The sequence below is a fragment of the Mobula hypostoma genome, chromosome 1 (assembly GCF_963921235.1).
Source record: "Mobula hypostoma chromosome 1, sMobHyp1.1, whole genome shotgun sequence".
Lineage (NCBI taxonomy): Eukaryota > Metazoa > Chordata > Chondrichthyes > Myliobatiformes > Myliobatidae > Mobula > Mobula hypostoma.
In genome coordinates this window covers 26,970,455-26,995,621 of record NC_086097.1, presented here as the reverse complement: position 1 = coordinate 26,995,621, position 25,167 = coordinate 26,970,455, and the positions used below count along the sequence as shown (strand labels likewise).

Sequence of the window (25,167 nt, the reverse complement as noted above, 5' to 3'; positions counted from 1 at the left end):
GTGGCTGGACTTGAAAAGGTCTGTTCACTCACGATCCCCATGCAATTTGACAGAGCTAGAGCAGTTTTGTAAAGAAGAATGGGGAAAAATTGCAGTGTCCAGATGTGTAAAGCTGATAGAGACTCATTCACACAGACTCAAGGCTGTAATTGCTGGTAAAGGTGCATCTGCTAAATACTGACTTGAAGGGGGTGAGTAACTATTGAATCAATTACTTTGTGACTTACATTTGTAATTAAGTTAGATCACTTTGTAGAGATGTTTTCACTTTGACACAAAGCAATATTTTTTCTGTTGATAGTGTTAAGAGAAGCCAAATTAAATCCACCGTGATTCAATGCTGTAAAAGAATAAAACTTGAAAACTTCCGGGGGGGGGGGGGTGAATAGTTTTTATAGACACTGTAGATTCAGCATTGAAGAGCTCAGCTCTAGTGTATAAGATGTCTGATCTAGTTTCTGGTAACTGCAGGATAGACGTTGTCCATGAGCCTGGTCGGTCATGTTTACATGTGTTTGTATTTTCTGCCCAGTGGGGGGAGGGGAGATGTGTCATATCCCTTGCACTTCATTTGTCTCCCTGTACTAGACCTTCCCTGTAAGTGTAACATTAAATTCCAGTGGAAATGATCGGAAAGTGTGGAGCTTGGCTGGTTGATGGTTGGTCAAAGCTTTTCTCTGATCTTGACAATTTACTTGCAAGTGTTTCGTCACCATACGTGGAGACATCATCCGTGTGCTGTTAGTTGCGGTGCCTCCTCCGGAAGCTTGGTCTTTACGTACTTATCAATCAGCTGATTGGTCGTCATTTTGGAACACCGTAAAGCGGCACGACCAGTCCCTACCCATGAAGACCGAGGTGGGCACAACTTCAACTGGGCATCAGTGGAAGTCATGGCACAAGTGAACACATGCCATGCAAGAGAATTCCTAGAAGCGTGGTTTTCCATGAACGATTCTGTAAACAAACACATTACGGGCAAAATTCCAGAACACAATACACAAAGTTTGCTGCACAACCAATCACCGACAAGATTTCCTCCCCACATCACAACTGAGTTTCTGAAATGACGACCTATCAGTATATAAAGGCTAAGTATTTGGGGGACACACCTCAGTTAACTGTGCACTGATACCTCCTTGTATGGTGATGAAATGTTTGCAAGTAAATTGCCAAGATTGAACAACTCAACACAACCTTTATATTCTGCATTCCAGTCCTGAAGAAGGACCTCAGCCTGAAACATTGACCGTCCGTTTCACCTGACCTGCCAAGTTCCTGCAGCATTTTGTGTGTTGCTCCAGCGCCTGGCATCTGCATTTCCATTCTGCATATTCTGTTTTGCTTTCTGCTACTCCCAATTTCCCCTCCTCATACCCATCCCATCTCCCTCCCCCATCTTCAATATAACCTCCCCTCCCATCTCCCCTTACACTCTCCCTTCTCCCTCCCTCATCTCTCTTACACCATCCTCATCCTCTCCCATCTCTCTCCCCTATCACCACTGCACACTCCCCGTCACAACCTTGGACCCTGCTGCCGGGTCTACGCAGTCCCACAGCTGGGCCGTGCCACAGGTTCGGAAATCACGCTCGCGGGTATGCACGTCCCAGCTAATTACTGTTTAATTCTTCGTTCTAGTCTTGTCGAGACTTGACCAAAAGCACGGCAACATTTATGCTCCCTACTTACCCTCGTCCTTGTCCGGGAGAGAGGACTATTGTTTCGATCGACACTGTCAAGGAGCAGCGTTCATTTAGTATTAGTTATTGCTTTCAGCCGCAGTGTTGGCATTTAACTTTCAGTTTGATAGTTTCAGTTAAAGGCCCTTTTGGCCTAGCGTATGTTGTTTTTCTTTTCCTTTAAACTCTGCAACTGTTCTCAGTAAAGTCGGTGAACTATCGACCTGCTTCAGTGTCCTCTTTCTACACTCGGGCCACATCCAAACATTCTGATACCCCTCCTCCTCCCTCCCCCAACTTCTCTTTTCCCTTCCCTCCCCTCTGCCCCCTCCCATCTCCCCTACCCTCTTAACTCCCCTTGCCCCCATCTCTCGACTGCACACAGCTCACCACTCTCCCCAATTCCATCTCCCTTCCTCTCCCCTACACCCTCCCGTCCTCTCTCACTTCTCCTCCCTCTGTTTTGTGTTTTATTGCTTGCATTGCCTCCTGGAAGCCATGCATAACAAAAAAACTCCTCACTGTGTATCCTGGTACATGTGACAATAATAAACCACCATAATATTGCAGCCTCAGGAGATGCCCCCGCAGTTCCAGGGTGAGGGGTAAAAGATCGAAGCTGAGTGCCAACAATAAGAATTGAACAGTATTTAATTATCATTTGGGAAAAGTCTCAGCAATCGCTAAGGCCAGATCTGGTTTCATCTGTCCACGCTGGTCTCCGCCAGCCTGTTGTTCATGATGGCGAGTGCTCCGACCCCCTCGCTAAAGCCGTTGGGGCGGGGGCTAGGACCGCTTGCCCTCGGGTGTCCACTCGCCGTCTCCATCAGCTGCTTCTGCATGATGGCCAGCGAGACCTTGTTGGCGACCAGGAAGTCGCGGATGGAGATCATCTCTCCGGATTGCCTGCGGCAGTCGGCCACGTTGCTCTCGGCCGAGGTCTTCCTGTTGGCGCGGAGAACGTTGGGCGTCACTGCGTTACGGCCCGGCTGGAGGAGTTTACGCTGACACCGTTGGCAGCATCTACACTCCAGCCTCCTCAAAGTACAGTTGAGGAACTGCTTAATAACAATGGCTATAACATTAAACAGTGAATAAATACAACACACTCCCATCAGGATGAAGAGAAAGTTGGCAAAGCGGTAGAATCCCTGATGGTCGTACCTCCTGTTCTGACTGCTGACCAGATCACCAAAACCTATGGTGCTAAAGGCCACAAAGCAGAAGTAGATGGAGTCCATGTAACTCCAGCCCTCCACGGGAGTGTACATGGCCGAGGCGCAGCAGGAGATGGTGAGGGCGGCCAGGCCGAGGATCAGCATAACGTAGTAGACAGAGGGCTTCCAGCCAGCCAGGCTGTCGGCCCGGGCCCCAAGCCTGGCCCCGCCATCCTGGCAGTCCAGCTGCGGCCGCACACCACTGCGCCTCAGCCGCCTCTCGTGGCAGGTCTTCAGTACGTAGGCCAGCACCGTGATCAGCCGCTCCAGGAAGAGGTTGAAGAAGAGGATGGTGGCCGCGCAGCCGACCAGGCCGTAGAATATGAGGAAGATCTTCCCACCAGCGGTGGCTGGAGTGGTCATCCCGAAACCTGCAATGAAGACAAATATGTTACCACGGCAAGAAGACCTGGGGGAACCAGCAGAATGCCAGGGGAGCTGTTTATTTCCTCAGAAAGCTAGGGAAATTTGCAGGTCCTTGTCGAACAAAGAACATAGAGCATAACATTACAGTACAGACCCTTCCGCCTACGATGTTGTGCTGACCTTTTAACCTACTCTAAGATCAATCTAACTCTTCCCTTCCACACAGTTTCTACAAGGACAGTTTCTCCCTCGCTGTTATAAAACCATTGAACAGATCTCTTGTACGATAAAGATGAACTCTTGACCTCACAATTTACCTCATCATGCCCCTCCACCTTGTTGTCTGCCTGCACCGCACTTTCTCCGTAACTGTAGCACTTTATCCTGCATTCCCTTGTGGGTTCTCCCTCGTGCTACCTCAGTGGACTACTGTAATGAAAAGAACTCTGTGGAAAGCTTGCAAAGCCATCCACACAGCTCTATCTGTACTGGGAATGGCACAAAAGTGTGATGCCATTATGGTGCTGGTGACCCACGTTCAGCTCCTGCTGCCATCTATAAGGAATTTGTAGGTTCTCCTCATGACCACCTGGTATTCCTCCAGGTTTTCTAGTTGTTGGTTAGTCGGTTAGAACGTAAGACAGGAAGAGAGTCAGGCCATTCAGCCCATTGAGTCTGCTGGTATTGTTTTCCTTCTCAACCCCATTCTCCTGCCTTCTCCCCTTCACCTTTAATAAGAGGTTAACTGGTCACATGCACTCGACGGGCTGAAGGGTTGTCCGTCACTATGTTCTATCTCTAAATAAAATTAAGCTCTTCGTTGTATCTCGGTACGGGTGACAATAATAAAGCAAAACAAATGCCAACAGTCATAGGTCAACAAGTCCTTTTCTTGAAATAACGGGGGATTAACAACCTCCTTCAAAGGGCTTGGACTTGTTTGACTGATGTTTTGACACAAGCAATGAAAACACAATTAGCTTTGCATCCTCTGCATTAGCAAAATCTCTTTATTCTCTTGGTGGTTTTGACATCATTTACAAGTCAAGAGATTGTGGGTTGAACTCTTACTGAAGCTACTTGACCAGCGCTTCAAAGGCAACACTGCTGAAAGATGCAACTAATTTATCTTTCAATGACCAAAGAAGCAGCAATTCCGCCCTCGGCTCCATGCGAGTACCCCTCTCCTTATTTTTCTGCACCCCCGCAATTTATTTTCTCTCAAATGCCCATCAACTCCCCCATATTGATTTACCCACCTACGCATCTATAGGATGAGGGAGGAAATCCCTGTCCCCAGAAGAAATGCAAGGTCTCTTGGGTCGGCAGGTAAACTTAAGAGCATAAAGTCATAAGTCTTAGGAACAGAATTAGGCCAGTCTGCCCATTGAGTCTGCTCTGGCACTCGATCGTGGCCGATTGATTTTCTATCCCAACCCCATTCTTCTGCGTTCTCCCCATAAACTTTGATACCCTTACTAATCAAGAACCTATCAACCTCTGCTTTAAATATACCCAATGACTTGGCCTCCACAGCCACCTGGGGCAAACAAAAATACACAGATTCACCACTCTATAGCTAAAGAAATTCTTCCTCATCTTTATTTTAAAGTGATATCCTTGTATTATGAGGTGAAGTGCAGACGTCCCACCTCTCCCGGAAGTTCTGGGAGTCTCCCGTGAGAGAGATAGAGATAGAGATAGAGAGAGAGAGAGAATTCCAAAAATAGAAAATATAAAACGTACGTCACCCCAGACTACCCTAAAGTGTACCCCTGCCTAATAGGGGTAAAAAATAATGACAGTGTTGCTCGTTGCACTGTTTGCAACAGTGACTTTTCTATTGCCCATGGTGGGTTAAGACCGTAAAAGACATATTGAGGTGAGATTAACAGGTGTCATTTGTTCATTAGCATAGCTAACATTATTTAAACTACCTGGCTAGCTGCTAAGGAGCTACTCTTTTGCAGACATCCCACCTCTCCTGGAAGTTCCGGGAGTCTCCTGCAAATTGTGCTGCTACCTCCCTGAAATGAGTTTTTGCAGGGTGGGATGTCTGGAAGTCCTCCAGTCCTAGACTCCCCCACTACCAAGTACTCCTGCTAGGCAGAATAATAGTTCAGCATGGACTAGATGGGCTGAAGGACCTGCTTCTGTGCTTTTGTGTGCTATGATTCTAGTCCATCTAGTCCCTGCTGAACTATTATTCTGCCTAGCAGGAGTACTTGGTAGTGGGGGAGTCTAGGACCAGAGGGCTTCACCTCATAACAAGTGAAGCCCAACCAAAGTTTTAAGCAGCTATGATATGATTTTCTGACTCTTATACTCAATGCCTGTATGTCTCTCTGGTTTGATATTGGATAGGATATCTTTTCGAGAACACTTGTGATTGGTTGGATGCTGTCACCATGTCAACAAGCAAAAGCAATTGAGCGTTAAGAGACCAATCAGCAAGGTACCACTTGGGTTGGAATGAAGGTGGGGGGGGAGGGCAGGAACTCCCATCAGGCACTGGAACCTCAGCATCCAGCCCTTAATCTCCATCGGAAGAGCTCATGACAACAGTTTATCAGTCAGAGATTAGATCAGAGGAAACTCGCGGATAACTTGTTGTGCTCAATGAGCTGGAGCTTGCCAGCTCCTTCACAAGATTGTTTTGGAGTGATTAGACCTGGTTCTCCAGTAGCAGACTGTCACAGTCTTCATGATGAATGTGAAAGCCCGAAGGCACGGCACTCTGCTCCTTCCGCAATGATTAAATGGGCACTGCAGCCACGAGATGGTTAGCTCTGGATAAACCGATGTGGCGACTGAGAGCTGTACACAGAGCGGTGTCTGTCAGCTCAGTAATGAGCTCTGATGAGGAGCTTGCACGCAAAATATCCTAAAGAAAATTAGTTTCATTTGTCACATGTACATTGAGACATACAGTGAAACGCGTCATTTGGGTCATTGAGCAACTCAATGCGAGGCTGTGCTGGAGGCAGCCCGCAAGTGTCACCAACTTCCAGCACCTACATAGTGTGCCCACAACTCACTAACCCTGAACAGTACGCCTTGTGGAATACGGAAGGACACTGGAGCATCCAGAGGAAACCCAGGCAGTAGGGGGCAAACATACAGCGGTGGGTACTGAATCCCGATCGCTGGCGCAGTAAACGTTGTGCTAAACGCTACGTCACCATGTTGTTCCCACTCAGAAGGTGAGCCGGTCCTTGCTGAACTGTAGCGCCTCCTGTTTATCGAGGTGGTCCTATCTTATAGCAAAGCTGGGACTTCTTGCTTAGTGTCCCGGCCAACATTCCTCCCTCTGCCCCCACTGGGTTGACTGCTGAATAAAAGAATGAAGGACAACACACACAAAATGCTGGAGGAACTTGGCAAGTCAGGCAACATCTGTGGAAGGGAATACAGTAAATAGCTGACATATCAAGCCTTTCATCAGGACTCAAATAACAAGGAATTCACAATAGGCTACCTGGAAGTCCGTACCACCAGGCTGAAGACACTTCTATCCTGCTGTTATCTTGTATCTCTTGACCTACCTCGTTATGATCTTGTACCTTATTGTTTACCTGCACTGCACTTTCTCTGGAGCTGTTACTCTTTATTCTGCACTCTGTTATTGGTTTCCCTTGTTCTACCTCAATGCACTGTGTAACGTTTTGATCTGTATGAACAGTATGCAAGACTTTTCACTCATGTATCTCAGTACATGTGACAAGAATAAACTAATCAAAAAAACAATGAAAGTTGGGACATTTTTTGCTGTGCCCTGGCCGACATTCACCCCTCTACCTCCGGTGAGTTGACTACTCAATAAAATAATAAAAAATTCACTACAGAGGAACAGACCTTTTGGGCTAACTAACGGTGCCAATGATGTACAGGAGTAAAGAAGGAATTGGTCATCAGGCCTTTCAATATAGTCGTAGCTGGTCTATGCAGGCCTCAACTCCTCTTTTATGCCAGTTCCATAGCCCTCAATGCCTTGCTAACACTGAACTGGTTCCACAACCTATGGACCCAGTTTCAAGGACTCTACAGCTCATGCTCTCGGTGTTAATTATTTATTTATTAGTTGTACAGTTTGTATTCTTTTGCACTTTGGTTGTTTGTCAGTCATTGATTCAATTGTATCTCTTTATCCACTGTGAAAGCCCTCAAGAAAATGAATTGTAGGTAGTGTATGAAGATATCCACTCTGTGGCTACTTTATTCGGTCTCTCCTGGACCTAATAAAGTGGTCACTCAGTGTATGTCCATGGCCTTTCACTGCTTTATCTCTGCCACTTCAAGGTTTGATGTGATGTGCATTCATAAATGCTTTTCAGCACACCACTGATGTAACGCGTGGTTATTTGAGTTACTGTCACCTTCTTGTCAGCTTGAACTAGTCTCGCCGTTTTCCTCTGACCCCTCCGATTAATGAGGTATTTTCAACAACAGGTCTGCCACTCTCGAGATTTTTTTTTGTTTATGGCATAATTCTCTGTAAATTCTAGAGACCGTTGTGTATGAAAATCACAGGAGGTCAGCAGTTTCTGAGATACTCAAACCATCCTGTCTGGCACCAACAACCATTCCATGGTCAAAGTCATATTTCTTCCCCATTCTGATGTTTGGTCTGAACAATAACTGAACCTCTTGACCATGTCTGCATGCTTCCATGTATTGAGTTGCTGCCTGATTAGATAATTGCATTAACCAGTGGGAGCACAGGTACAGTATACCTAATAAAGTGGACACTGAGTGTATATGTACTTTGATAATAAATTTACTTTGAACTTTGAAATACTTGGCTATCTTCAGGTTAAATATACCTAATAATCAGTGCTTCCATTCCCCCCTCGTGGGCAGGAAATTCCATGGATTCACCACCCATGGCTTGATATGGCAACTGCTCTACACGTGATCACAAGAAATTGCAGAGAGTTGAGGGTTCAGCGCAGCACATCAAGAAACAAGACTTTCTCCCCCTGGACCTGGTCTACACTTCTTGCTGCCTCGGTAAAGCAGCCAGTATAAAGATCACACCCACCCCAGACATTCTCTCTTCTCTCCTCTCCCATCAGGCAGAAGATACAACAGCCTGACAGCATGTCCCAATAACCTTAAAGACAGCTGCTACCCTGCTATTTATAAGACTATTGAATGGACCTCTTGTATAATAAGATAGATTCTTGACCTCACAATCTACTTCATTATGGCCGTAAATAACTTACTGCCTGCCTGGACTGAACTTTCTCTGTAACAGTAACACCTTATTCTCAACTCTGTTATTGCTTTTCCCTTGTACTACCTCGATACATTGTTGCAATGAAACGATCCATTAGGATTGCAGGCAAAATGTGTATCCCAGCGCATGCGACAGCAGTAAAGCAGTTTCCAATTACCCTCTCAGAGAAAAGGGTTCCACACAACTCTCAGTTTTAAATGGATGGGAATCAACACTCAATGTTTTGGGCCTAGAGGGATCTTGGCCAGAAATGTTGACTCCTTCATTTCCCTTCATAGATGCTGCCTGACCTGCTGAGTTCCTCCAGCATTTGTGTTTTTGTCTTACTCTGGAACAACACAGAACCTCTTGTGTTTCTTAGTTTTATAAGTCTGGACACTTGTAATTAACAATTCTCCACCTGGCTGACTTGATTCTTTACAATTTTTTTATTATTCTGGATCAATATCTCTTCCTTAAGTCACTTCAAAGTTCAAAGTAAATTTATTATCAAAGCCTGTATATGGTATACGACCAATTACTCCCCCGAGATTCATTTTCTTGCAAGCATTCAGAGCAGAACAATAGAATCAATGAAAATATACGCACAAAGAATGACAAACTGGGCAAATACCAAATAAATAAGCAATAAATAAGTAAGTAATGCTGAGAACATGTGTCATAGAGCCCTTGAAAGTGAGTCCATAGGTTGTGCTCAGTGTTACAGCGAGTGAAGATGTCCACACTGGTTCCGGAGCCTGATGGTTGAAGGGTAATAATTGTCCCTGAAGCCGGTGGTGTGGGACCCAAGGCTCCTGGACCTCGAGAAGACAGTATGGCCTGGATAGTGGGTGTCCTTGTTGATGGGTGCTGCTTTCGTGTAGCAGCGCTCTTTGCGGATGGGCTCAATGGTGGGGAGGGCTTTTCCTGTGATGAACTGGGCTGTATCCACCAGTTTCTTTTGTAGGCCTTTGATGAGCTGATAATTATATCCTTTCTGCTTGTACAGAGCTCTCTGTATGCAAAATGGCTGCTGTAGTTCTAAAGTGCAAAAATATCTACATGTACCCACTGGTTGGAAAGCGCTATGTAATTAAAACTCTTTTAAGTTACATAGAAGATGGATATACTCAGCAGCTCAGCCAGCATCAATGGAGACGGGAATTAGAATTGGAACTGGTATTGGTTTATTGCTGTCCTATGTACCAAAAGGTTGTCTTGCAGACTGTTTGTACAGACTAAACCATTGCAAAGTGCATTGAGGTAGAATAAGGTAAAACAATAACACAACATGGAACAGCATGTAATAGCTATGGAGAAAGTGCACAGCCAGTGAACAATAAGACACAAGCTCAAACAATTTAGGAGTATTGATGTGCAGGATGTAGGTCCATACAACATAAAATTTTAAAAACGCATAGGAACAGACCCTGTGATGAACAGTCTGTGGCATTTGTGTTAACCACCATGCCAGCTTAAATTAATTCCATCTGACTGCACATTATCCATATCCCTCCGTTCCAATGCTTTCTCACCTGGGGTCCACGGAGCCCTCGGTTAATGGGAGGGAATAAGTTGGGAACCCCTGCTCCATTCTCTGCATGTTCACATTCTGTTTAAATGTCCTTAAACCTTGTTGTCATATCGGCTTCCCCTACCTGCCCTGGCAACTGCCCTAGGCACCTACCACTCCCGGTATAAAAATAAGCTCCTTGCACCTCTCCTTGAAAGCCCAAAACACAAAATACTCTGTAGATGCTGGGGTCAAAGCAACACTCACAACATGCTGGAGGAACTCAGCAGGTCGGGCAGCATCCATGGAAATAATCAGTCGACGTTTCGGGCCGGAACCCTTTGTCAGGACTCCTTGAAAGCCTCCCCCTCTCACCTTAAAGTTATGCGCTCTATTACGCGACATTTCCACCCCGGGGGACACGACTCTGACTATCTAAACATTAAAGATTACCTTTATTTGCCCACACGTACATTGAAACATACAGTGAAATGCATCGTTTGCGTGAAATCAAATCAGTGAGGACTTTGCTGGGCAGCCTGCAAGTGCTGCCACTTTTCCAGCGCTAACGTAGCGTGCTCACAACTCATGCGCCTCTGGACAGTGGGAGGAAACGGAAGCACCCCGAGGTCACAGGGAGAATGTATGATCTCCTTCTGGAGAGCGGCAGGAGTTGAACCCTGATCTTACAGCCTGCTGCTATGCTACACTCCCATCTACCCCTTCTATAATCTGATAGATTTTAAGACAGATGTCTTCTGTTGGATGGGGGTCTTGGAGAAGTGTAGGCTGGCATCTCTTCTACAAATGGCTTGGTCTGTGGTGAACACAAAATCTCTGGGAGTGACAGAGAGAAGGAGAAAGACAGGTACAATGAAATAGATCTGGGACACCCATGAAGGGCAACACACACGGGAGAACTCAGCAGGTCCATGCAGGGAAATAAACAGTTGACGTTTCAGGCCATCAGCACTGGAGAGGAAAGCCAGAAACAAAGGCATTCTGCTACACTCTGCTCTGATGTGTGTACACGGTTCTCCAGTCTGACTAATGCCATTGACCTTTCTACAGCCGCCCACACTCTGGCTGATGCTGAGTCTCCGGGTTGTAATCCTGTACCGAGCTCCCATTGGTTCACTTCATCGGAAGTGTGTGTTTAACTGCTAGCCGGTGTAAGGTGACAGCTCAGTAGCTGGACAGCTGCAGAGTACAAGCTACTCCGGATGGTCAACAAGAGTGAAGCCACAGCCTGAAACTTCACTGTATGTCCACCATCTCTATCAGACTGCTCCCACTCTAATCTCCCAGACCGCTCCCTTCCCCTCCACCTTCTCTTTCTCCCCACACTGCCTCCTCTTGCTCTATCCTTCCTCCTCTTCTCTGTCCCTCGCAGCTCATTTTTCCTTCCCCTCCATCCCTTCCTTACCTCCCTTCCTCCCTAAGTTTCTCTCTTTCTCTTTTTGTGGCTCCAATCTCTCCCACAAAGCTTTTCAATACATCATGGTACATGTGACAAAAAATAAACCAAGCCGATGATGATGATGTCGACTCAGGGCTGAGAGGCCAGCGTCAGACATTTTCAAGGCCGTGTGGGGCTCCATTCCTCGCACAGACGTTTCACAGTATTTTTCTTTATTTTTACGAGGTCGAGTTGCGAGCTCAACACCCAACTCGGCACGGATGGAAAGCGTACTCGGGAACGGCCCGACTGGATTCGAAGCCGGGAACCTCCGTTCTGGAGTCCGGCGCTGATGTCACTGCGCCACCAGCCGACCAACACCAAACCAGAATTTGACCTCCCAAAATGTTTTACCTGGTCTTCAGACTTACCAATCAGACCACCAACATTCTCATCCAAATCACTTCCTATATATTCCGAACAACAATGGCCCCGACACCAATCGCTGCAGTATATCACTGGTGACAGACTTCCTGTCGGAAGAATGCCCTCCACCACTCCCATCACCAAGCCGGTTTTGTGTCTAGTCTGCCCACACATTTGGATACCTTGTGTTTTAACCTTCTTGACCAGAATCATTGATATAACTTCTGGAATTAGAAAGCTGGTGCCAATGTCCTGACCATGGAACTACAGGGCTGTGAGACCGAACCACGGTTGTTGGTAGAACCACAGATGGCGATGAGGAGGTGTCCGGGGGCGAGATGGATTGGCCAGTTGAGTGGTGTCACAACAATAACCTCACGTTCACCTTCTGGAAGTCCACTATCAATTCCTCAGTAAGACCAAGAAGTTGATTGTGGACTTCAGGAAGGGGAAGTCAGGAGAACACACACCAGTTCTCATTGAACACACACAAAAAATGCTGGTGAACGCAGCAGGCCAGGCAGCATCTATAGGAAGAGGTGCAGTCGACGTTTCGGGCCGAGACCCTTCGTCAGGACTAACTACTAACAGTTAGTCCTGACGAAGGGTCTCGGCCCGAAACCTCAACTGTACCTCTTCCTATAGATGCTGCCTGGCCTGCTGCGTTCACCAGCATCTTTTGTGTGTGTTGCTTGAGTTTCCAGCATCTGCAGATTTCCTCGTGTTCCAATTCTCATTGAGGAGTCTGCAGTGGAAGGGTGAGCAGATTCAAGCTCTCGGGCACCAGCATCTCAGAGGGTCTACCCTGGTCCCAAAACACTGAAGCGGTCATGAAGAAGACGTGTCAGAGGCTCTGCTTCATTAGGAGTTTGAGGAGATTTGGTATGTCACCAAAGGTTCTTAGATGTACTGTGGAGGCCATGCTGACTGGTTGCATCAATGCCTGGCGTGGAGGCTCCAATGCAAGGGAATACAAGAGGCTGTAGAAGGTTGTAGACTCAACCAGCCCCATCATGGGTACAACCCTCCCCACCATCGAGGATCAGGGAGGGGGGAAGTTCAAGTAAGAAGCTAGGGGATGATCAGGGCGAAGAAGGAGGATTCTGCTATTGAGAGGAGAGTGGACCATGGAGGAAAGGGAAGCATGTTGACACCAGAGGGAAATGATGAGCTGGTTTTCTGTCAACTCTGCTTTATCCACAGATAACATGCCTGATACGTTTATTGTCTCTCGCATTTTCTGTTTTTATTTGGGGATGGAATGTTTCAGATCTACTGAAATGTTAAATATATTTCTCCGTACACAGATGCTGTTTATACTTCAGATTTCTAGCATCTATGAAGAAATTTGTGGATAAGGAATCTCTTGTGTTAATACACAGGCACGTGTTTACAAATGAGTGGCCCCAGGGAGCTATTAACCATTGAGGCACTGGGTGGTCCCAACTAAACCAGCCCTGCAGCCATCAGAATCCCTCCACACAGCCCATTAAAGTATTATTTGATCTGGAAATTCAGGCAGATAAACCAATCCCCTGTTTATCATTTGATGTCAGAAAAAAAGATTCCCCACAGTGGGTGTGGAATAATATCCAGGACTGATGCTCACTGTATGATTAGTCCTTAAATCTTATCCCTCAGGACATTGCTAAATTACAGCTGAATCTCTCATTCCACTTGCATACTTTCCATAAGATAGTCATCCATTTCATTATTCCACTTCCTCCCCAAGCGAGCTCATCCAATACTATTGGGATAGGACATTAAGGCACTTTGAAAACGTATATGGTTTACTTTTACTTTATGCCTTAAGTACTCAATAAAAACAAAAGGAAACAATCTTAATAAAATAGAACATCTCAATCATAAACAAGAGAAAATCTGCAGAAGCTGGAAATCCGAGCAACACACACAAAATGCTGGAGGAACTCGGCAGGTCAGGCAGCATCTACGGTAAAAAGTACAGTCGATGTTTCGGGCCGAGACCCTTCAGCAAGACCCACTGAAGGGTCTCGGCCTGAAACATCGACAATACTCTTCTCCACAGATGCTGCCTGGCCTGCTGAGTTCCTCCAACATTTGGTGTGTGTTGCTTGGAACATCTCAATGATCAATAAAGCACAGAATTAGGGCCTTTGGCCCATTGTGCCTATACTGATCAACAAATCATTTGCACTGAAGCCATTTACAGCTCGTGGTGCGTAGCCTGCTATGTCTTGGCAGAGAAAGGACTTAGGCCAACAAGCTGCCAGAAGAATTGGTTGAGGCAGGTACTTGGATTGGTAGAATCTGGGCCAGTCACTGGTAAATGGAACTGTATCAAAATGAAAGTAAAAATTATAATCAAAGTACCTATGTGTTACCCTATACTACCTTGAAATTTGTTTTCTTGCAGGCATTATAAAGAAATACCACACAATTTACAGAAAAACTATAAATAAAATGACAGGGAGCCAGTGTTAAGAGTGAGGATTACCAGCTTTGACTCACAGAGGCTCCTGTTAGGAGGCTGGAGGGAGATTTTTTTCATATAATTTTTGCTTCTTTCTTTCTTATTGCACAGTGGGGACGCCAGGCAGGATAGTGGGAAGGCAGAGAGACCTCCAGTGTCCCCGCTGCCTACACCTGCATCCAGCTGCAGCTTCTTTCAGACCGTCTCACGCAATTGAAGGTGAAGCTGGATGAACTAACGTATCATTCGGGAGGCTGAGGGGTTTGATCGACAGGTAATACAGGGAGGTAGTTACACCCAAGGTGCACAACACAGGTAACTGGGTGACTGTCAGGAGGGGGAAAGGGGATAGACAGCCAGCGCAGAGTACACCTGTGGCCGTCTGTCTCTGTGACTCAAAAAGGAAGGGGGAGAAGGGGTGAGTTGTGGTGACAGGGGTTTTGTTTGTTATGAGAACAGACAGGAGGTTCTGTGGATGAGAACTAGATTCCTGGATGGCATGTTGGTTCCTGAGCACCAGGATTGAGCCCACAGCATTCTTCAGCGGGTGGGTGAGCAGCCAGAGGTCATCAGTACAAAGGACATGGGTAGGAAGGGTGACAAAGTCCTGCAAAGTGAGTTCAGGGAGCTGAGAGGCTTCCGACAGTCAAGGTTCACCGTGGAATTTGTGTCCTAGCTGTCTCGATACGCAGGCCTGGGCAGTACAATATGGAGAACGAGCTGTTGCCCATGTAGCTAGCTCCCCCTCTCCACATATCTGACGAACCCAAAGGAACAGCAGAGACTGATACAGTCTGGTACCAGCAGCGTCGCAGGAGTTGCCGGTCAGCGTTGAGCTCAATGTAAGACTGCCTTAGGGACTCCAGCTCCAGATTTTCCCTCAGGGTTTATTCCTGAAGCCTCCCCCATGAGTGGGTGTAGCTACACGGCAGCAGAGGTTTGTAGAAACGGTTCCGCCGGGCTTCGTAGCTAAGCCACATGTGAAAGCCAAGAGCTGGACTAGGTTGTCAGAGGCTGTTTGAGGTGCACACCATTAGGAGCATTTAATAGTTAGTGGGAGCTTGTCCCCACTCCCACCCCCAGCTATAACAACCTTAAGGAGCCCAGGGAGTTAGGTGCTAATTTAAAGGACAGAACCTCCAAGGTTGTGATCTCAAGATTGCTACCCATGCCACGTGCTAGTAAGGCCAGAAAAAGGAAGATCATTTCGTTTAACAGAGGCTAAGGAGATGATGCAGAAGGGAGGGCATAAGCTTTTTGGAACATTAGGCTCCCTTCTGGGGAAGATGGGACCTGTAAGGACAGAAACAACAGGAATACTGCAGATGCTGGAATTTCAAGCAACACACATCAAAGTTGCTGGTGAACGCAGCAGGCCAGGCAGCATCTTTAGGAAGAGGTACGGTCGACATTTCAGGCCGAGACCCTTCGTCAGGACTAACTGAAGGAAGAGTTAGTAAGAGATTGGACGGGACAGTTTGCACCTGAACTGGATGGGGACTAATATCCTTGCAGGAAGACTTGCTGGTGCTGCACAGTGGGGTTTAAACGGGAGCTGCAGAGGGATGGGAACCAGAGCACCAGAGCAGATAGCGGAGAGGCTGTGGGGAAAGATGTTGTTAAACCTACGTACAAGGTCAGGAATCAAAAGGATGACCATGATGGGACTAATATTCTGCGTTGTGTACATTTCAACACAAGGAATATTGTAGGAAAGGCAGATGAGCTCAGGGCATGGATCAGCATGTGGAATTATGACTTTGTAGCCACCAGTGAGACTTGGTTGCAGGAGGAGCAGGACTGGCATCTCAATGTTCAGGGTTTTCTTGTTTTATACATGATAGAGTGGGAGGCATCAAAGGGGAAGGGGTGGCATTACTAGTCAGGGAAAATATCACAGTAGTGCTCAGACAGGACAGACTAGAGAACTTGTCTAGTGAAGGGTATATGGGTGGAACCGAGGAATAGGAAAGGGATGACCACATTAATGGGATTATATTATCAACCACCCAACAGTCTGCAGGATTTGGAGGAGCAAATTTGTAGAGAGATTGCAGACTGTTGTGAGAAAATAATGTTGTGATAATGGGTGATTTTAACTCTCCATGAATTGACTGGGACTCCCATACTGTAAAGGGACTGGATGGGGTAGAGTTTGACAAAAGGAATGTTTTCTTTATTAGTATATAGAGGTCCCAACTAGTAAGGCATCCATTAGTCTTGCGAGACCATGGCTCTGCGCCTGGAAAGTCTTCACTCTCCAGGGCACAGGCCTGGGCAAGGTTGTATGGAAGACCAGCAGCTGCCCGTGCTGCAAGACTCCCCTCTCCTTGACACCAATGTTGTCCAAGGGAAGGGCATTAGGACCCATACAGCTTGGCACCAGTGTCATCGCAGAGCATGGTGTAATTAAGTGCCTTGCTCAAGGACACAACACGTTTCCTCGGCTGGGGCTCGAACTCATGACCTTCAGGTCGCTAATCCAATGCCTTAACCACTTGGCCACGTGCCCACAGGAATTAGATACCATGGGATTTAAGGTGAATACAGTAAAGCACTAAGAAGTCTCAAGAAACCTTTCTAGTTGAAGAATAATTTTCAAAGTATACCCACTTTTGTAATGCAATCAATGAGGCCAACAAATGTACACAGTAAGATCCCATCAATATCAATCATTCTGTAAATGACTTGGATGAGGAAAAGGGAGGGAGGGTTAGTAAGTTTGCTGGTGACACAAATGTCGTCATAGCTTACAGTGGGACATTAATAGGACACAAAACTAGGCAGAGAAGTGGCAGAAGAATGGGAAGTGGAGAGTTTGTTTCCTATAGTGGGGGAGTCTATGACCAGAGCGCACAGCCTCAGAATAGAAGGAAATACCTTTAGAAAAAAGATGAGGAGGTATTTCCTTAGCCAGAGGGTTGGTGAATCTGTGGAATAGATCGCCGCAGATGGCCATAGTCACAAGTTATTCAGTATATTTAAAGTAGAGGTTGATAGGTTCTTGATTAGTAAAGGCATTGGAGGTTATTGGGAGAAGGCAGGAGAATGTGGTTGAGAGGAATAATAAATCAATCGTGACTGAATAGCACAGCAAACTCAATGGGCCGAATGGCCTAATTTTACTACAATATCTTATGGTCAATGAATACGGGGGTAGTTCAGAATGGAGTAGATAGTGAGTGGAGAGACTGTGAATATGGTGATAGAACAGCGTTTGGGTAGAGGACAATGCTTTGGTAACAGCTCTGACAAGGGGCAGGTGTTAATGTATTTGGACACCCCAAAAATGATAAGCTGAGATAACTGAAGGAGATAGACAATGGATAACAGATAATGGACAGATGGGTAATGGACAGTAGACAATGGACAATGGATAATTGATAAAAGATAATGGATAATGGATGATGAATAATGGAAAATGGACAATGGACACTGGATAATAGACAATGGAAAATAGACAATAGAGATTGGACAATGCATCATGGGCAATGGACAATTGACGATGGAAAATGGACAATGGATAATCAATGATGATAATGGACAATGGACAATGGATAATTGACAATGGAAAATCGACAGTTGATAATGGATAATTGACAATAGATAACAAATGATGGAAAACGATAGTGGATGATGGATCATAGATAATGAACAATGGAGATGGATAATGGATAATGATAATGGACAGTGGAACAGCATGGTAGTGCGGCAATTAACACAACTGCTTTACAGTTCTAGCAATCACTGATCAGGGTTAAATTCCTGCTGCTGCCTATAAAGAGTTTGTACATTCTCCTCATTTCTGCATGGATTTCTTTCAGGTGTTCTAGCCTCCTCCCACATTCCAAAGACGTACAGGTTAGGGTATGTCAGTTGTGGGCATGTTATGTTGGCGCCAGAAGCATGGCGACACTTGCGGGTTGCCCAAAGCACAATCTCGGACTGCCTTGGTCAGTGACACAAAATGACGCATTTCACTGTTTCTTTTGATGTTATGATGTTCGTGTGACAAATAAAACTAACCTCGTGGATGTAGGTCCAATTTCAGCATTTAAGAGAAGTTTGGATAAGTACCTGGAGGGACGGGGTATGGAGGGCTATGGCCCAGGTGCAGGTTGGCATGACTTGCAGAATACTTTAAGCATGGGCTAGATGGGCTGAAGGGCCTGTTTCTGTGCAGTAGTGCCCTCTAACTGATCGAGTTATTTTTACGTCAATAGAAGGGTGAAAGTATTCCAAACACCTCAAAGATAACAGAGTCATCAGCACGGACGCAGGCTCTTCAGCCCTACCTGTCTGTGCTAGCCACCTACTCTAATCCCGGTTACCAGAGACTTTTCGGTGCCACATAATTAATGTTTCCACACAGATTCCTTCATCACTGCATGGTAATGTACTCAGCTTCAGTTGTGGAAAGTAAAAAGGGAACATAATTTAACAAAAAAAACTGAGTGAAAGTAGGTTCTGCTAAATTGAAAATGAATATTGAACACTGCATGAACAGTGATGCGTCAGGGCTAATCAGCCTCATCAAAACCCTAATGTAATTACAGACTAGAGAATAAAACACAAAAGAATCAGTTTAATGCTGACTCAGCAAGAGCAGGTGAGAGGTGATACCAGGTGAGGGAGAAGGTGGGATGCCCCTTCCTTTCCAGTCCTGATCAAGGGTCTCGTCCTGAAACATCAACTGTTTATTCCTCTCCATAGATCCTGCCTCACCTGCTCAGCTACTTGAGCATTTAGTGTGGGTAACAATACATACATCACCTTGTCACAAGATTTGATGGTGACAGCAGTGATTCTAATCAGCACATTGGTGAAACTCTGAACTTTCACCAGGGGCAGGGACAGTGGGAAATGGGTGATCCAGCACTGTCAGGGACAGGGTAAACGGCACTTTGAAGGGACTGAGATCTGGTGTCAAAGGTAGAGTTCTGAGAGGGGTAGAATTAATGCAAACCCGAAAGGAGTGGATGTACAAATTCCTTACAGCTAGTGGCAGGAATTGCACCCTGATCTCAGAGATGGCGTGTTAAAGTGTTATGTTAATCGTATGCTACTGTGATGCACCACCCCCCCCAACCAACCCCAGTGGATAAAGTAGACGGTCAGACTTTTATCCCAGGGTAGAGATGGGTTTAAGGTCAGAGAGGAAAGACTTTAAGGGGATCCAAGGGGCAATTTTAAACTCCATAGCATCTTCAAGGAGTGATGCCTCAAAAAGGTGGCATCCATCTGTATGGACCCCCATCACCCAGGACATGCCTTCTTTCTCTTTGTTACCATCAGGGAGGAGATACAGGAGCCTGAAGACACAACTCAACATTTCAGGAACAGCTTCCTTCCCTCTGCCTTCTGATTTCTGAAAGGACATCAAACCCACGATTTCACTGCTTATGTAATTTAGCTATTATATACATATTTACTGTCTGTCTAGGTACCATATCCGACGCGGACGTTGGTGACCATGGTTTTCCATATAGATCTATCCTTCGTTTTTTGGATGACCTCCATTTCCTCGATGTGTAGCCACCTGGCTATGCTTTTGATGTACATAAGCCGAGGTCTTCCTCTAGGCATACTCCCCTCAATCTTTCCAGAGAGTATGAGTTTTTCTAGTTCATCTTTCCGCATGATGTGTCCTAGAAATCTGAGTTGTCTTTCTCTTATTGTTGGTATGAGAGATTGAACTGCTTGGGCTCTTCTGAGAACTGTATTTACTGTAATTCACATTGTTTATTGTTATGTATTGCATTGTAGTGCTGATGCAAAAACAACAAATTTACGTCTTATACAGTGATTCTGACTCAGTCCTCTGTGAGTTTCGGGTGTCAAACATCCTTTGACTGCAAGGCTCAATTTGCTTTTGTGCTCCTTAATATTCCACAACAGAACACAAAAGCAATTGCCTTAATGCAGACACTTTAACAGAACAGTGTTAACAGGATTTCCACAGTACTTCCAATTTTCACTTCCCAGGATCTGGTCAGCACTTCACCTGCCTCTGCACTGAATGGTCTGTCGGGGTGTTTTAAAAAGCAGAAAGCAATATTCTACAGGCATAGAATCGCACTGTAGACCACACCAAGGAGCCAGGGCGGATCTCTGTATCTACTCAGTAGCTGCTTCTTTTAAAAGCAGGTATACTTAATTGTGTGAATTTAAATTATGTAGGAGTGTTGGGGTGATTTCTAAAATCATGACATCAATTCCAGGCCTTCCAGCTTTATTCTAGTAATTCATCCACTCTTATCAGTGAGATGCAGTGGGGCAACTGGTAGAGTTGCCGTTTTACAGCTTCAGTGACGCAGGTTCAATCCTGACCTCGGGCACTGACTGTGTGGACCGTAAGACAAAGCAGACACTTGACCCACTCTGCCATTAGATTTGACTGACTTATTATCCTTCTCAATCCCATTCTCCTGCCTTCTCCCTGTGACTTCGACACCCTTACTAATCAAGAATCTATCAATCTCCACTTTAAATATAGCTGATGACTTGTCCTTTGCTGCTGTCTGTGGCAATGAATTCCGCAGATTCACCACTCTGTGAATGAAGAAATTCCTCCGTCTCTGTTCTAAAGCGACACTATCTATTCTGATGCTGTGCCCTCTGGTCCTGGACTCCCTCCCTATGTTCACTCTGTCTATGCCTTTCAGTATTCAGGCATGAGGCCTCCGCTGGTCAGAGTCGATCATGGATGGTGCATCCTAGCTGTCTAGATACACAAGCCGGGGCAGTATAATATGGAGAGCAAGCTGTTGCCCATGTAGCAGGCTCCCCCTCTGCATGCATCTGATGAACCCACAGGAACAGCAGAGACCCATACAGTTTGGCACCAGCAGCGTCGCAGGAGTTGCCGGTCAGTGTTGAACTCGATGTACGACTGCCTTAGGGAGTCCAGCTCTGGATTTTCTCCTCGGGGTTTACTCCCGAGGCCTTCCCCATGAGTGGGTATAGCCACAAAGCAGCGGAGGCTTGAGATCAGAGTTTTCCTGCTCCTCGGTAACATTCATTAGGTTTCAATGATATCCCTCATCACTCATCTGAACTCCAGTGAGTTCAGGACCAGACCCATCAGAATTCTTCATACACTAACCCTTTTATTCCCTGAATCATTCTCGTAAACCTCCTCTGGACCCTCACCAATGCTAGCACATCCTTTCTTAGATACAGGGACTAAATCTGCTGACAATCCTCTAAATAGACTTTACACATTGTCCCTATGACTATATGGGTTTCCCCAGTTCGTGTATGGGTGTGTAGCAGAATCCGGGGATTCAAATTTCAAATGAAGTTAAATTTTAAAACAGATGAAAAGATCCTCTTTCCACGCTGTACGATTCTATTGTATGAGACCATTGCAATGAAGGGTCAGCAGTGGAACGGGGGAACAACTTCAAGTTCCTGGGTGTCAGAGGATCTATCCTGGCCCCAACATACTGATAAATTCATGAAGGAAGCATGCCAGCAGCTATACTTCATGAGGAGTTTGAGGAGATTTGGTATGTCACCAAAGACTCTAGCAAATTTCTACCGATGTACAGTGGGGAACAGTCTGACTGGTTCCACTGCAGCTGGTATGGAAGCCTCAATGTACAAGACTGAAGAAAGCTGTGGGGAGCTGCAGAGCCAGCCAGCTCCGTCATGGGCCCCAGCCTCCCAGCATCGAAGCCATCTTCAAGAAAAACGTGGCATCTATCATTGAGGACCCTCACCAACTGGGACATGCCCTCTCCTCATTACCAACTTCTGGTAAGATAGTGGAGTATGCAAGTATAGCGGCCTCTCGGGGGCCAACCAAAGGCGCTTCTCTCTTTGTAGGATGTGTTTTTTTACAATCCAAAGACGATTCTTCTCCAAGAACATCGGGTACTGCAGGGCTGCTCCATCAGTGCAGTGCTTGTCGATCAGAGTAGCTGGACTGGTGCCGGCAGCGGAGTCGCTGAGATGTCGGGATATCGCAGGAGCCGGTCGTGATATCAGAGCAGCCTGCCAGTGTATCCGAGGAGCCATTTCGGGTTTGGAGGAGCTGACCTCCCTGCAGACCCTGTCACTGCTCGCTACCTGGAATCGTCAGAGTTGGCGCAGTATAACCGTGGGAGATGTCTCGGACATTTCATTTGCGATCGCAAGACTCTGTTGGGCAGTGATGATGTAAGTTGCTGCAGGCCTGTTACCCCGGTCCAGTGGTGGGAGAGTCGACACGGGAGTTGTGCAGCCTCAGCTGTAGCCAGAGCTAGGCCTCAAGTCTCGGGCTTGCTTGCTGCTGCAGACCAGGTGAGAGCCGCAGAAACACTACAGTGTGGTTGAGCTCGGCTGGGGCCTGCCCTCCCCTGTTTGAGCGGTGGAATGATGGGCTGGACTGCGTGCATCTGTACACTGCCGGGAGACTGTACATCGACTGCTGGACATTGTCACTCAGTGTCTTGGACTATACCGTGGCATGCCAAAGTTTGGGCACCCCGGTCAAAATTTCTGTTACTGTGAATAGCGAAGCGAGTAAAAGATGAACTGATTTCCAAAACCATAGAAACCACAGCACAGAAACAGGCCTTTTGGCCCTTCTTGGCTGTGCCAAACCATTTTCTGCCTAGTCCCACTGACCTGCACACAGACCATATCCCTCCATACACCTCCCATCCATGTATCTGTCCAATTTATTCTTAAATGTTAAAAAAGAACCCGTATTTACCACCTCATCTGGCAGCTCATTCCATAGTCCCACCACTCTCTGTGTGAAGAAGCCCCCACTAATGTTCCCTTTAAACTTTTCCCCCTTCACCCTTAACCCATGTCCTCTGGTTTTTTTCTCCCCTTGCCTCAGTGGAAAAAGCCTGCTTGCATTCACTCTATCTATACCCATCATAATTTTATATACCTCTATCAAATCTCCCCTCATTCTTCTACGCTCCAGGGAATAAAGTCCTAACCTATTCAACCTTTCTCTGTAACTGAGTTTCTCAAGTCCCGGCAACATCCTTGTAAACCTCCTCTGCACTCTTTCAACCTTATTTATGTCCTTCCTGTAATTTGGTGACCAAAACTGAACACAATACTCCAGATTCGGCCTCACCAATGCCTTAAACAACCTCATCATAACGTTCCAGCTCTTATACTCAATACTTTGATTAATAAAGGCCAATGTAACAAAAGCTCTCTTTAAAGGCATAAAGTTAAAGATAACACATTTCTTTAATATTTTAAGCAAGATTACTTTCTTATTTCCATCTTTTACGGTTTCAAAATAAAAAAGGAAAAGGGCCCGCAGCAAAAGTTTGGGCACCCTGCATAGTTAGTACTTAGTAACACCCCCTTTGGCAAGTATCACAGCTTGTAAACGTTTTCTGTAGCCAGTTAAGAGTCTTTCAATTCTTGTTTGGGGGATTTTCACCCATTCTTCCTTGCAAAAGGCTTCTAGTTCTGTTAGATTCTTGGGCCGTCTTGCATGCACTGCTCTTTTGAGGTCTACCAACAGATTTTCAGTGATGTTTAGGTTGGGGACTGTGAGGGCCATGGCAAAACCATTAGCTTGCGCCTCTTGAGGTAGTCCATTGTGGATTTTGAGGTGTGTTTAGGATCATTATCCTGTTGTAGAAGCCATCCTCTTTTCATCTTCACCTTTTTTACAGATGGTGTGATGTTTGCTTCCAGAATTTGCTAGTATTTAATTGAATTCATTCTTCCCTCTACCAGTAAATGTTCCCCGTGCCACTGGCTGCAACACAAGCCCAAAGAACGATTGATCCACCCCCGTCCTTTACAGTTGGAGAGGTGTTCTTTTCATGAAATTCTGCACCCTTTTTTCTCCAAACATACCTTTGCTCATTGTGGCCAAAAAGTTCTATTTTAACTTCATCAGTCCACAGGACTTGTTTCTAAAATGCATCAGGCTTGTTTAGATGTTTCTTTGCAAACTTCTGACGTTGAATTTTGTAGTGAGGACGCAGGAAAGGTTTTCTTCTGATGACTCTTCCATGAAGGTCATACTTGTGCAGGTGTTGCTGCATAGTAGAACAGTGTACCACCACTCCAGAGTCTGCTAAATCTTCCTGAAGGTCTTTTGCAGTCAAACGGGGGTTTTGATTTACCTTTCTAGCAATCCTACGAGCAGTTCTCTGGGGAAGTTTTCTTGGTCTTCCAGACCTCAACTTGACCTCCACCGTTCCTGTTAACTGCCATTTCTCAATTACATTACGAACTGAGGAAACAGCTACCTGAAAACGCTTTGCTATCTTCTTAAAGCCTTCTCCTATTTTGTGGGCATCATTTATTTTAATTTTCAGAGTGCTAGGCAGCTGCTTAGAGGAGCCCATGGCTGCTGATTGTTGGGACAAGGTTTGAGGAGTCAGGGTATTTATAAAGCTTTGAAATTTGCATCTCCTGGCCTTTCCCAACGATGACTGTGAACAAGCCATAGCCCTAACAAGCTAATTAAGGTCTGAGACCTTGGTAAAAGTTCCCTGAGAGCTCAAATCTCTTGGGGTGCCCAAACTTTTGCATGCGGCTCCTTTCCTTTTTTTTCCACTCTAAAATTATACAAAACAAAAATAATACACTAATCTTGCTTAAAATGTTGAAAAGAATGTTTCATCTTTAACTTTATGACTTTTGGAGATCAGTTCATCTTCTACTCACTTAACCATTCACAGTAACAGAAATTTTGACCAGCGGTGCCCAAACATTTGCAAACTTGTTTTCCTCGAGTGAATATGCTACTGCACTTGACATTTTGAATTATGTTACTCACTCTTTCCGAACATTTGCTTGCTATTTTGAATGTTTTGTACCTTGGCCCCAGAGGAACACTGTCTCATTCAGCTGTGTCTATGTATGGCTTGAATGATAATTAAACTTGATTTAATTTGAGAGGAAGTACAGAAGTTTG

General features: G+C 45.8%; 1 protein-coding gene across 1 annotated transcript in view; it reads right to left on the bottom strand.

Annotated features, from left to right (window-relative positions):
* Nucleotides 1-2,353: 2,353 nt before the first annotated feature.
* kcnk13a (potassium channel, subfamily K, member 13a) overlaps nt 2,354-25,167 on the bottom strand; it is a 37,827-nt gene continuing 15,013 nt past the window's right edge. The window contains exon 2 of the mRNA XM_063059245.1: nt 2,354-3,270. Coding sequence (XP_062915315.1) covers nt 2,384-3,270 — 887 coding nt within the window. The 3' untranslated portion in view covers nt 2,354-2,383. The remainder of the gene's footprint in view (nt 3,271-25,167) is intronic.